The 14,776-nt window shown below is 29.7% G+C and overlaps 1 protein-coding gene across 1 annotated transcript in view; it reads left to right on the plus strand.

Moving 5' to 3' along the window:
- The window catches only part of LOC107437838 (uncharacterized), a 327,128-nt gene that overhangs the window by 257,521 nt on the left and 54,831 nt on the right, over positions 1-14,776 (plus strand). Inside the window, exons 8-9 of the mRNA XM_016049967.3 lie at positions 800-870; positions 9,599-9,723. Of these exons, the coding sequence (XP_015905453.2) occupies positions 800-870; positions 9,599-9,723 (196 nt within the window). The remainder of the gene's footprint in view (positions 1-799; positions 871-9,598; positions 9,724-14,776) is intronic.

Raw genomic sequence — 14,776 nt, forward strand, 5'->3', positions numbered from 1 at the left:
TATATATATATATATTAAAAATTTGAAAAAAATTCTACTAAGAATTAAAAATATTATTTAAAAAAAGACAAATTTTAGTTGTTAATCAAGCTCTGATTAACTTTAATCTTCACATAAAATTTGAAAACATTTTTTTTCTTTTGTTATTTCATGATTTAATGTTTTACAAAATGAGTGGATTGAATTTTTTTTCCCAAAATTATTAGGATCTTTTTCAAATTCTTTATCGCATTAGCTTAATGAAATTGACAAAGCTAGAATATTTTCGACTAAAAATAAAAAAACTCACTTCGCAAGATATAAAAATAATTAAATAGTTTAAAAATGACAATGCAAGTTTTTTGATTTCAAAACTTAGTTATAAATCAAATTTTAATTAACCTTGATATTTACTTAAAATTTGTCGGTACTTTTCTGTTATTTCTTGCTTTAATGTCTTGGAAATTAAATTTCAATTTTTTTTTTATATTGTGAGGTTCTAAAAGGCTAAATTTGTGCTTCCACTGGACCATATTGTCTTCAGGCTAACCATGGAAGATTTTCTTCACCACGTAACGTAAATACGTATCTCACTCGCATAATTGTCTCACTCAAGTCCGTTTCAGAAACGAATTAGTTCCGATATTAAACGCGACAGTTCGATTATATTTGAATTGTATTCAGAACTTCAAGGGTACAATCGAACTTTATTATCTCAGATTCACTATTTTAAAAGGCTGTGTGCATCTTCGATGATAAAGTAAAATGTTATTAATTGTTTTCTTTATCAAAATTCTAGCTGTCGTTTTCTTTTTTGCAGATGATAACAGATGATTACGAGAGTGCAACCGATGAAGGTGATGTACATTCTCCAACCGAAACTTCCCCCACGTAAGTATACAGTACATAAACATCTCTTTTTTGTTTTAATAAACGAGTTTTTCATACGCATGCAAAACATGTGTAAATAAAAAAAAAATGTGTAAAACGCGTTTCTATTTTGCATTCAAAACAAAGAGTGGAATAACCGTGTAAAACACGTTTTTATTTATATCTTAACACTTCTAAAGTAAATAATAAATGAAAAAAACATGTGTAAAACGCATTTCTGTTTTGCATTCAAAACAAAGAGTGGAATAATCGTGTAAAACACGTTTTTATTTATATCCTAACACTTTTAAAGTAAATAATAAATGAAAAAAACATGTGTAAAACGCGTTTCTGTTTTGCATTCAAAACAAAGAATAGAATAATCGTGTAAAACATATTTTTAATTATATCCTAACACTTCTGCAGTAGATAATAAATGGAAGAAAAAAAACATGTGTAAAACGCGCTTCTGTTTTGCATTCAAAACAAAGAATAGAATAATTCTGTAAAACATATTTTTAATTATATCCTAACACTTCTGCAGTAGATAATAAATGGAAGAAAAAAAACATGTGTAAAACGCGCTTCTGTTTTGCATTCAAAACAAAGAATAGAATAATCGTGTAAAGCATATTTTTAATTATATCCTAACACTTCTAAAATAAATAATAAATGGGAAAAAACATGTGTAAAACGCGTTTCTGTTTTGCATTCAAAGCAAAGAGTAGAATAATCGTGTAAAACACGTTTTTATTTATATCCTAGCACTTCTAAAGTAAATAATAAATGAAAAGAAAACATAATTTTCATTTGTATTTCTCGCAATAGAATAATTAGGTAAAAACGCATTTTTCATTCACATTTAAAACATGTGTAGATGATCGAGCAATTATGAAAAAAACACATTTGTCATTAGCATGCAGAACACTTTATAGAATAATCCTGTAAAGAACGCGTTTCTCAAAATATTTGCATTTTAATAACGTATATTTTTCTACGTGTCAACTGAAACAATTTTTCTTCAAAATTTTACTCTAAGTAGACGAAGGTTTTGATATCTTTATTTGTTTTGAATAATATTATTTGCCTTGTCTTGCTTCTACTTGTCACCAATTGTAATCGGATTAACAATTCCTATTGTAAAAAAAGCTTTTTGTGTGTATTCTTACACGAATCCTAAAATTCAATAATTGCATCCTAAAAAATTATTTTTAATTTTCGTTTTATTATTATTATTTTTATTTTAACTAATATTTCTTTAGACAGATTCTACAGAGATTTTTTGTAGAAAGTTTTGAATTGAACGTAAATTACTTGTTTTCTAAATCTTAACACTCCAAAAGCAATTATTTCACTGACCTAGTAATGTATCTGAATAAATATACCCTTTATGTACACCCATGTTTTATTACAAAAATGTTTAATTTTTTCTTTCACTTTAGCTATAATAAGTTTAGCTATCTTTAGATTCAGAAAATTTATTTTATTATTTATTTATTAGCATTAATTGGTTATTAATAAAAGAAAGAAAAAACTAAAAAAGATATTAGAAAAGATTCAAATTGTTTATTAAACCTTTAACACAAGATGGTTTATTTAAATTTGCAATTAACCCTTATAAAAAAAAATTATTAAAAGAGAAATTTATATGAATATATACCCGTGCAACCATGTTTTTTTGGCAAAAATGTTTAATTTTTTCTTTCGCTTAAACTATAATAAGTTTAGCTATTAATTTAGATTTAGATAATTTATTTTATTATTTATTTATTAGCATTAATTGGTTATTAATCTTAGAGAAAGAACAAATTAATATTTAAAAAAATTTGTAATTCGATAAGATTCAAATTGTTTATTAAACTTTTAGCACAAGATGGTTTAATTAAATTCACATTTAACCTTTATAATAAAAAATATAAATAATTAAAAGAAAAAATTGTCGATACTTAATATTCCCAAATGAATACATTTTACTAAAATAAACACTGTAAAAATGCTTACTGGAAATTTAGTTTTAAATTGGCGATGGTTAAGAGAAAGAAACTTTAAATGAGCAAGCATTTTTTTATTCCAGCACTAATTAACAAAAGGCTTTAGTTTTTATAAGAAATTGTAATATTATTACACGTCTCTGTGATGTTACGTGAGTTCATTATTTTTCAACAACATTTTTTTCCTAAAATTTCTTTTGAAACAAAAAAGATACAAGCATTTAAACCTTTTCATTAATAAAAAAAAATTCATTGATTTTTCCGAAAAAAGAAAATCTTGAGGGAAAAACTGCAAGTATTTTAACGAACAAGATTAAAAGAAATATACATGTAAAAAAATAAGTATTTAATTGCAGTGGGATAACTGAAAATTCATACAAAAAAATCAGTGTAAAAAAACTGAAAAAACTTTTTTCACCGCCTCGAGTTAAAAGTGAAATTAATTACATTCTTCAATTGACACTGAAATATACAATGTCAAAAGCTTTTACGAACTCGGCATTTTATTGAGTGAATAAATTTTTAAAGACGCTAATAAAAGAGGAGTTTGAGTGACTTAATTAAGATAGAAACCTTTCTTGGTTGAAAATAAAATCAAAATTTCGAAATCAGTTTCGAAAATTTTTCTGCATTTATTCAGAGTAAAAGAATTTCTCCGATACGCTGTTACGCGACAGTTTATTTACTTAGTTTTTTAACGAAGACATTTTTATTATTTAGTTTTTTATTTTGGAAAATGCAAACGATATTTCAGAAAACAAGAACAACTACTTATTTCTGCAAAAGATTCAATTGGAGTTTTCATTAATCGCGTTTTTAAATGTTGGAAAACATTTTCTTTGATAGTACGACGAATTTATGTTTCACTGATTTTAAACAATACCCCTACTAAAATGAAATAAAATTCAATACATTAAATTTCTTTGTTTACTTTACAAAAAAATTTTTACAATAGAACGTTACAATTTAGTAACTAATTATACTTTTTATAATTATTCTGATCAGATTTTCTCAAACTTCGAATGCAAATTACTCAAAACTTGAAAGCCCTGAACTCTAAGTAAAAATTTTAATTTCTCTTCGTATAAATTTTTCAAATACACTCTATAACAAAAAAATCGAAGCACCAAGAAGGAAATGTCCGATTGAAACGAAAATTGGTGGATAGGAAGACAATGTACAGAATAGTAAATGATTAAAATTTCAGAACAATGGAATAATTTATTGCAGAGTTACAGTAACAAGTTCAATAAGGTGTTCACTCGCCTCTAGCCTGGATACAAGCTGCCACACGGCGTGGCATAGACCGATAAAGCTCCCGGATGGTCTCTTGCGGTATTTCCTGCCAAATTCGATCCAATTGTCGAACGAGGTCATCAACATTCCTTGCCAGATGCAATCGCCTTCCCATCATATCCCGGACATGCTCGATGGGAGAGAGATCTGGTGATCTGGCAGGCCAAGGAAGAGTTTGACAAGCTTACAGACAGTTAATAACAACACGTGCCGTATGTGGTCTGGCATTGCCCTGCTGAAAAACCAGCCCTGGGAGCTGCAAAAGGAACGGTAGCAAAACAGGTCTTAGGATGTCGTCGACATACCGCTGTGCAGTAAGTGTACCTCAAATGACGACCAAAGGGGTCCGGCTGTCAAGGGAAATGGCACCCCAGAACATAATGCTTTGTTGAAGGCCAGTGTGGCGTGCAATAGTGAAGGCAGGATCCCCCCTCTGCCCTGTGCGTCTCCAAACACGCCTTCGATGATCGTCAGGACACAGTTGGAAGCGGGATTCGTCGCTAAAGACTATACGTCCCCAGTCGGCATCATTCCAGCCATATCTGTTTAAAACATTCATGCATACGAAATTTCAAAGCAATCGGATGATTGCTTCTAGGTGCGTCGATTTTTTTGTTATAGAGTGTATTTAAATTTTTCTATACAATAATTTTCACAACTTATTATTATTTAGTTTAGATATTTTCATAACTTGAGTAGAAAAAAGCCATAGTTTAAGTGCCCTAAACCCAAAGTTTAAATTTAAATTTTGCTTTTAATAAAGCACTCAGATTATGTTTAAAGCTTTAAATGTATTAATTTACACATTTTACAATTATCAAATCTAGATCTTCTCAAAGATAGCACAAGAAATATTACCCCACTTGTATAGATAACCATTAGGATCTGTATTAAAATTGTTAACAAGTGAAAAATAGTACTTTTTATTAATAAAAACCTCTTTATTTTGGAACTAATAATCCTATTAGGTTTTATTCAATTCACAACTAAAGATTGCACATACTTTCTCTTGTTTAGATAACAATGCTAGATATATAAATAGGTACAAGTCATAAATTGTTCTTTTTAAGCATAAAACCATAATAACTTTTAAACTATTAGTTTTATCGTCTCAAACTTGGTCTCATAGCATTCAGCAGAAAAAAATATTTCTACTAACTCAGCAGTAACAAAACACTCTTAATATTTAATTATTTTGTATAATTTTCTTCTTATTTTAAATGCTTCAAATATATTATTATTTTAAATATAAATATATGTTTAAATTTTCCTTTTTTTTCTGGAGCAACTGTTAGAAATTGTGGAGCTTGTTGAACTATAATATGGCTCAAATTTATTGCAGCCTTTCATATGATTCTAATTTAAACCGTATTACCATTCGCCTGAAACTGTATTGCGTGTAGAAGAACATGGTTCAATTTATCACCGTAATCAAGATTGCAGCAAATTTGAACTTTTAATGTGGTTCAAGGTACAGATAGTATGGCTCAACGGTTAGCAGATTTTTCGAAGCGTTTTGGGAAGCCAAATTGGAAAATGACCCTATAAATCGAAGCGCAAAATTTACACTCGCCATGGGTGATCAAATATTTAAGGTTAGAGATTAAGCTTTATGTTTTAAAATGTGGAGTTTTAAATTAAAGTAGATAAGCTTAGATTACAGTGCCTCACAGCGACGCGGTTAAGTGCTTTGAAATGGCATAGCTCTCCTTTTGAGAATAAAAAAATGCTGAACCCAGCTATTCACCTATGAATTGTTTTTGGAAACATTTAAATCTTATTTTGTTTTAATATTATAATTGCTATAAATATGCTTCGATTTTTAACTTTCTACATTCGCTTATGATTCCGGTCACCAAAGAGTTTTTCATCTATTACATACCGAGAAAGCAAAGTATGACCAAAATTACCCGAATGTGGTAACATTTACCAGTATACCATAAGCCTCGGTAATTTTTAACGAAGCGCTTTTGAAATGATTTTGGAAAAATTAACAATAAAATATGGTTTTATAACATATTTATAAATTGTGGTATTTTTATCATGTTACCTCTTATGATATTGCCATAAAAATCATTTATTCGATTGAATTAAATTTCCAGTTTTGTATTTTCTTCTTATTAAATGTGTGGCAATAACAACTGTTATTTTGAAAAACAGAAATTCCGGTAAACCGTTACCATATGAAAAATTACCAAATGAATGGTTTAAATACCGTATATATTAGTTTTGTTGAGCAGAATCATGGTTTTGTTTACCAGAAACAGCATTAGCATACAGTTCGGTAATTTTACCCGAATTTTTTTCTTCATACAAGGGTGTTCAAAAGTTCTAAATCTGTTCGTATTTTAAAATTTGTTCTTGTTTTTAATAAAAGTTAAATGATATAGCTCAAAACTTTTAGTCCAGCTAGTGCCTTTGGAACTGAAATTTCATGCTGAGCTATATATTTTATGCTAAGAAGAATCAACTTGACGTAAAAGTATTCGAAATTTCTTTAAAAAAAACTTTTCACCGAATTTTATATAATAAAATTTCATACCTTACAATTAAAAATTATCATTCAGCGAACAAGTTTCAAAAGTGAGTTAAGAGACTTTTTTGATTCGAGCAAGGCGAAGCATGCAAGAAGTAAAAAATAAAGACAAATTAAAATAAGGGAATATTTCAATTTAATATAAAGAACCCAAAACTTGAACAGCTCTCCTGATTAAACTATTCGAACCCTATTTTTCAGTTATTCCTATTTATTCCCATATTTCTATTTTTCCTACTTAGACAAAAATCCTAATTCATGGAAAAAAATTATATGATTTTGCATGCACTTAAATTTTTGCAACTCATGTTTACTTTTCATTAACTAAATGTCATATTATTTAAGCTTCTCCCTTTAAACTGTTAACATTTCATTTTAATACCGATTAAAAGTGATTTTTTTTAAAATTTATTTATTATTGAAAGTGATTGGCTATATTTATTTACATTTATTTCCTAAACTAGCTTCCCTAAAACATAGAATTCAATTCATTCAAAATTAAGTTACTATTTAAAAATTTAGTTTTTTTCCCTCTTAAGTTTCGGGTAAAGTATTGTCTAATCAAAAATCAATATCAATAATATATTTTCTAAACCACAGAGACTTACAAAATTACTTAATAAGAAACTGACGGCAAACAAAAAAGTTATGACTAAAACAAAACATCTGAACTCTTTAATGGAATTATATGCTTGACGACACATTAAATGGTGCTTTTTATTAATGAAATTAAGCATGTTCTTTTAAAAGATTAAAGAAAAACGACGTCTCTAATACTTATGAAATGGAAAAAAAAGGAAATTTGTGGGGGAAAAAATAACTTTTTTCAAAGGAAATAAGATTTTAAAAAAAATAAGTAAATTTGAAGTTGCAGCTAGAAATGGACTGTTCCGCCGGGGAAAAAAATATATATTATCAAGTAAAAAAATTATCAACATCATTTTTTATTAAAGAGAACATTTTAAAAGGAAATAACATTTCTTTTGAAATCAGTAATTAATGAGTTTTGAATCAGTAATGAAATCAGTAACCTTAATTCGGCGATCCAACTCGTCCCAAAGGTTCTCGATAGGGTTCAGGTCTGAGCTCTGGGCAGGCCAGTCCATTCGATTAACCCCATTGGCACCATACCAAGCCTTGGTGACCCTCGCGACATGACAGCTGGCATTGTCGTCCTGGAAGTAACAGGGGTTCACACCGTAAAACTGCCACAACGTAGGAAGCACATTGTCATCCAAAATCGTGCAGTAGGCATCTTACATGGGACTAATGCCGATGTTATTCCCTACACGATATATACGGGCGGAGGGCGTGACGTATCTCAGGACCGCAGATATAGTCATTTGCATAGGTGTCCAAATACTTATGGGTAGATAGTGTATTCATAGATCTCTGTATACCTCCATATCTCTTGAGGTTTCGAATTTTCTACACCAACCTCTTCGGTCCAAAACTGCCTGCTTCTCTAACTATTAGTCCAACGGGAAATGTCTCCTTTAAGCTTATCTGACGGGAGATCATTTTTGGTTGTCCTCTCTTCCTATGGTCATCTGGAGCCCAAGTGAATGTTGTTCTTATCGAATCAGATAGTTTGATTTGAAGAGCAAGACCGATCCAATTCAACGTCTCTTTTTAATATCTATAGTTAACATCTGTCCCTAAATGATCTGTAAAAAATTCCGTATGAAATTACAGTAAAAACCACCAGCACTCCGGTTGCCAGTACATTTTTCCGCAAAAACTATTTTTGCCATAAAAATTTACACCTTAATTTTCACAGTAATATTAACCGTAAAATCACTGAATCGCTGTAATATAATAAATATTTTCATAAAAATTACGGTATAAAATTTTAAGTTAAATATGGATTTTACGGATGCTGCATTGAGGGTGCCAGTATGTTTTGCCGTAATTTAATCCGGAATAATTTACAGTGCAAAGATTGATAGTTACAGTGTACCATTTAGTGAAAATTGCAGTTATTCAAGCTTTATACATATTAACTGAACTGTAGATGAGGCACCAGTGTCGAATCGAAACTTATTAATTTAACTTTTTTAATATATATTTGAGATATTTTGCGTTGTTCTATCTTATAGCAAATTTAAATTGTTAAGAAAATATATTAAGAAAGGTAGAAAACTACAATGTTATTGTTTTGACAAACAGGTCTGCGCCATCATATTTAGATTAAAAATCTGTTTTCGTTATTTTCTTATTTATAATAATATCAAATTAAACCTTAAAAAAGCAATTATAGTATAATGTTTTAAGATAAATGATTAAAAATATTATCGTTAATATATTTAAAAAAATTATGTTACTGCTTATTTAATAAAACATTGCACATAATTTCCCAATTTTCTGGACAGCATGCTGCTCTCGGTGAGGAATATGTTTTTTGATATTTGCATTCATATTTTTATGTTTATTTATTTAGTATAGTTACTGTTGTAATAAAAAAAAAGTATTTTATTACCGATAAAATAAAAACTTTTTGCTTATGTAAGATAGTTTTTTTTCTTTCTAAAATTAAAATAAAAGACGTATTTTATTACTTCGAATAAAAGTAAAATAAAACAAACCGCTTCTTGTACACTGTAAAAAAAAAAATAAGGATCAAACTAAGGTAAAAAGTACTGGCACGCTGAGTCCAACATCTGCAAAATCCAATTTTCCGTAAAATGCATTTTTACCGTAAATTTTATACCATACTTTTTACAGTTGCATTTAATTACATTGATTTAGTGACTTCACAGTATATATTTCTATAAAAATTATGGTAAATCAGATTTTTTGTTCGATAACATTTTAGGGTAAAAACGAATTTAACGGTTGAAGGTACTGGCACTCTGAATGCCTGTACTTTTTACAGTAATTTTTTACAGCATAATTGGGAAAACTGAATTGTTCATTTTTTTTACAGCTCTGTTGATGATCCATCGAAGAAAAATCGTCGTAATTCAATTGTAGTCATTCCACCAATGCAAATTTGTCCGGGTGATCTTTTAGTGTACAGCAAGGTTCTCAGTCAAAGGAATACATTATTAGGTATTTATAGAACAATTTATTATTCCTTATACTATTTAGAATTGAAAAACTTGGTGATAAGATTGTTCCTACCTCACCTTCTGTATCTAGAACAGAAGCATTTAATAAAGTTCACAAAAAAATTTTCCCTCAAAAATCACCGTAATCTATTGTTCTACATTTAAGATAGTCATAATACAGGATGATTTATCAATTACAAATTTGCTGGGGAAGTAGGACTCAGGATAAGAGATTGAGAATTGCGCAGCGATCCTTGAGCAAAAATGTCATCGTATGCAGCTTAGAGCACTTTATTACGAACTGAATATTTGAGAGCTTTTAAACCAGTATTTTTATTTATCGTAATTTTGTAATAAATATATGTTTTTTTTAATAACTTTTGACGAAAATTACATTCAAATTGGCCGAGATATAGCTATTTTATTGTAGTGTTTTGATATGGCGACTATAACTTGCATAGTTTGACAATTTGTTAGACAAATCAATTAATTATGATAAAGCAGTAATTTGTCAGCCTAAATTAATGCGCCTTGTCGCAATTATTTTATTTTAGAGCCGTCGTTGAACAGACGACCAAATTTTGAGTTTACGACCGATGACCGATGAGTTACGACCTCCGTAGTCTTGTAATTTTTAACACAAAGGATAAGGGAACTTTTGGATCAAGTATCGCAAGAAATTTGCCTTCGAGGTGGAATTTTTTTTTTTTTTTTTTGATGGAACTAGCTTGCATTTGTGTTACATCGAAAGGAAAACCACGAAAATCTCCCATGGTTTGCCTGATGGTAAGGGGACTCTAACCCATGATCCGTCTATCTGCTGAGGATATTTTACATCAGCACTGCGCTCGGTGCGAGCTGGGTACGGAATTCGTTTCAACCAGCCATCGCTGGGATTCGAACCCGGTTCACCTCATTAGAAGGTGAACGCTCTATCCCCTGAGCCACCACGACTCTTCCAAATTTTATAGCAGTGCTCTTTTGTATTCGAAAATTGTTAATCAATAAAGCACGATCTTAGGCACCCAAAGAAACCTCCGAATGATATCAAAACAACCAACTATTTAGCAGTTAATATTGACAACATAAAAACCGTAAAATATTTCCAGATATACCATATCGTTAGCAGAACAATTCAAGAGAAACCTATCCCTAACAGTGATGAGGGTATCAGCTACAAATATTTGATTGTCAACACATCAGCCAATCACGATTGTCAACATCGTGACATGGATCCTCACAGAAGATTAAACCTATGATGGATCCCTGGGCAAAGAAGCCCCCAACACGTTTATTCCCTTATTCTGCTTGCGTGCCTTAATTTAGTTGGTCAGCCTGCCTGTATAGCATCATCACGCAATGCCTTACTTAATGAAGTTATCTCCTTCAAACTGTGTTAACTGTTTTAAGTAAACAAAGAACTTTTCTTAAAACTAACATGACAGTAAATTATGAACACAAAACTGAGCTGTTTTTCTTCAAGAACGGTTTCAACTGATGTTGAAAGTAAAAGAAAGCTCTTGTACTCTATTATTTTATTTTATTTAAGAAATGCACTAAAGTTAAATATCAAATTTTGCATTATAGACTGATGAATAGTGCGCAAATAAGGGTGAACCTCCTTGAATAACTTTTGATCTAATGATCGGTTATAAAATTCATTCATTACACCATTATTAATTCATTTATCCAAAAATAATTACATGCAAAAATGAACTTTCAGTAAATATTTATTATTTTATTTAATAATAGTCAAAAAAATTTTAAATTGTAAGGTATGCAGTTTCTTACGTCATTTTAATGAATGGAAAAATACAAAACCTGCGCGAAATCGGACGAATTGTTGATGAGAAATCAACTTTCAAACATGCGGAATTCTTAAAAAATTTGATTTCTCAGGGGTTATTCGACCGATTTCGCTCATACGCGGAGGTTTTGTATTTTGCCGTGTAAAATTACATTCTTTAAAATGATGGAAAAAATTTTAGGCCTTACAATTCAAAATTTTTCAGACTATTATTAAATAAAATAATAAAATTAATAATATTTACTGAAAGTTATTTTTTGCATGGAATTACCTTTAGATAAACAAATTTTTTAATTAGTTTAAAAAATTTCGAGATATGACGAAATACGCAAAAAGTAAAATTAACACTGAGGGGGCCAAACTTTGAATTCCTCTCTTGACCAAACTATCTGAACGATATTTCCCAGATTACCCCCTATGTTTTGGGAGTCAGAAATTCAAATTCAACGAAAAAAAGGTATGTTTATTCAGAGAAAGTACATTTTGTCGTCAGAGTCCTTAACTGCACTAATAAATTAACATATTTGAGGGCACATTCTCGAACCATTAAGATTGAGTCCTAGAACGTGAAGATCCGATTATTAGATCAAAAGTTATTCAGGGAGGTCCGTGTTTTAATTTGCCTACTGTACTGATAACCCGAAAAGAGTCTTGATTGGTTAATCTTTTTTTTTCTTTATATGCACTTACACAAAATCGAAACTACATAACAGAGAAAGCTTCAAAGCATAGCAATTTAAAAAAATGGAGGAAAACGATAACTGCTTTCCATAAACAAATATTAAATGATTCATTAAAAGCAGTATCAAAACAATTAATTAAAATCAGAAATAAATCAGCATAGTTGTCGAAATTTTGCCTTCGTGGAGGACTTTTTTGATGGAGCTAACCCGCACTTGCGTTACATGGAGAGGAAGACCACGAGAACCTCCCACGGTTATCCTGACGACAAGGGGACTCTAACCCATAATCCATCTACCACTGAGGATATTTCACGTCAACACTGTGCTCGGTGCAAGCCGGGTGCGGAATTCATATCAACTGGGATTCGAACCCGGTTCGTCTCATTGGAAGGGCGAGCGCTCTATCCCCTGAGCCATCGCGGCTCTAGTGACCTAGTATGAGAAAAATCTTTTAACTGTTTTTATCTAAAAAGCTTTTTTTTATTAAAATAATATTCAAGTGTTAAAAAGTTTAAAACTATAGTGGCCGTATAAAAATGTCTGACAATTTACCAAAAAATTATATCTAAAGTAATATGATAATCAAGAAGAGTATCAATTTGACAATAAATTCCAACCGTGCATTTATTTATACAAAATTCAAAATCATAAAATAATTCCGGAAAAATAAAAGTAAATATAAAAAATAATAGTCAAATGATTTGAAAAAAGTAGAGTTATTGAATGCTTAGCAAAACTGCAAGGAAAAACTTAAATTTTAACTGGCAGTTTTAATCCATTGATGATAAAGATGAAAAACAGAGAAAACCCGCTTTGTCAATAAAATAGCTTTAAACCGTCAGATACGCAGAAAAAAATCTGTAAAAGGAACTGGAAGTTTTTACAGTGAGCAGATAACGGATAAAAAGAGAAAAAACTATATTTTACTTTGAACAGTTTTTCTCTGTGAAAAAGAAATGTTTTTCTTCTGTAGAATTTATTTATCTTTTACAGTGAATGAATTCAAACAATAAATAAATAATTTTGTTAAGTTCAGATTTATGTTATTTAACATTATTCTCAGGAAACTGTAGTGTATAAATATATTTAAGTAGTTCGCTGTTTTTTCATCATCTAGAACAACCTAATGCAAATGAAATTTCTAAATGAATTCAGTAATTTCTATTTCCCAGGAAACCAACTTTTAAAACCCAATAATTAAGTGATGAAGTTAATTAAATAAAGCCGTAATTCAAATCAATTTTTTTATTTCTACTCTAGATACTTCACTTTACTAGCATAATGCAACTTGTTAAATTATTCTGTGCCATAATTTATTTCAATACTGTGTAAAAAGAAAACGATAGAATGTATTACTTGCAACTCACTATATCCCTTCATGGTTGCGAAATCCTTCCTTTTTACTTCGCCTTTGGTGCCAACTAAACAAATAAAAAAAATCTTTTGTGAACATCTTTCTAAAACTCCCAAAACGCCAAAGCAATCTATTTATCTCCGATCCGTGCGGCAAAATTCTTTATTAGATGAGGAGTAAAGTCTTAGAAGAATATCGCTATTGCGTTGTCAAGGGAGTCATACTACTTCTGATGAGATTTTTCTCTTAAAGGGTGGCATCAGAATGTTAGAGAACTACATTAAGTGATCAAAGAATGGCAACAAAGTTTGAATCAAAAAGAAATTCTTCTTTAACGTTTCGAAATGGCCAGAGAATAATGGTGCAGACGATAGTTTTATATGATGTATCACCTGCGCAATTCAAAACTAATTGAATTTTTTTGTTATTTAAATATTTAATTACCCTGGAAATTTTGAAATTTAACTGAATAACTCATTACTAATTCTAACCAGTAAGCAAAATAAGTAAAATCAGAATGACATTTAATAGCGGGTGTATTGTGACGCAAAAAAATATAATGGCATGCAATACTAAATGTAATTAAGTTTTGTTGTAAAAATTTGAAAAATACTGAAACAAAAAACTATATTCATCATTTTTTATCATTGCCCACATTTTTTTATTTATTGTTATTTTTGCTGTGAAATTCAGTTTCCAAACTGAAAAAAAACTCAAAAATAAATGGATGGTTCCATAATAATGGCCTAAAGAACTGCTCGTTCGTGAATCATAGAATAAATTGATGTAAAAGCAATAATGTATTGAAGATATTTAAATCAACGATGATTATACATCTGAATAAATTTATATATAAAATTTTTAAGTGCTTTTGGACTGAATGATCCTATGTTTCTCTATTTAATTACTTTTAATATTTAAATCGACATCATATCTTAAAGAATTATTCCCGTCAAAAAGATTTTTTCAACCATTTTGAACTACCTTTATTGTGGCTTGCCATACTGTTACTTAACTCAAGGTAAGAAAATACATAAGCTTAAAAATTTGTGGCTTATTACTAGCAGAAGTCCAAATTCTTAGTAAGCCTAAATAATAAAACCGTGTTATATCATTCCTATAAAATAAAATTATAATTATTTCTGCATTTATCCGATTGTATTTCCCTACAAACATGCCAAATACTTAACTAGAAACATTACTGTCAGTA

Source organism: Parasteatoda tepidariorum, chromosome 4, assembly GCF_043381705.1.
Source record: "Parasteatoda tepidariorum isolate YZ-2023 chromosome 4, CAS_Ptep_4.0, whole genome shotgun sequence".
In the NCBI taxonomy this organism is placed as follows: Eukaryota; Metazoa; Arthropoda; class Arachnida; order Araneae; family Theridiidae; genus Parasteatoda; species Parasteatoda tepidariorum.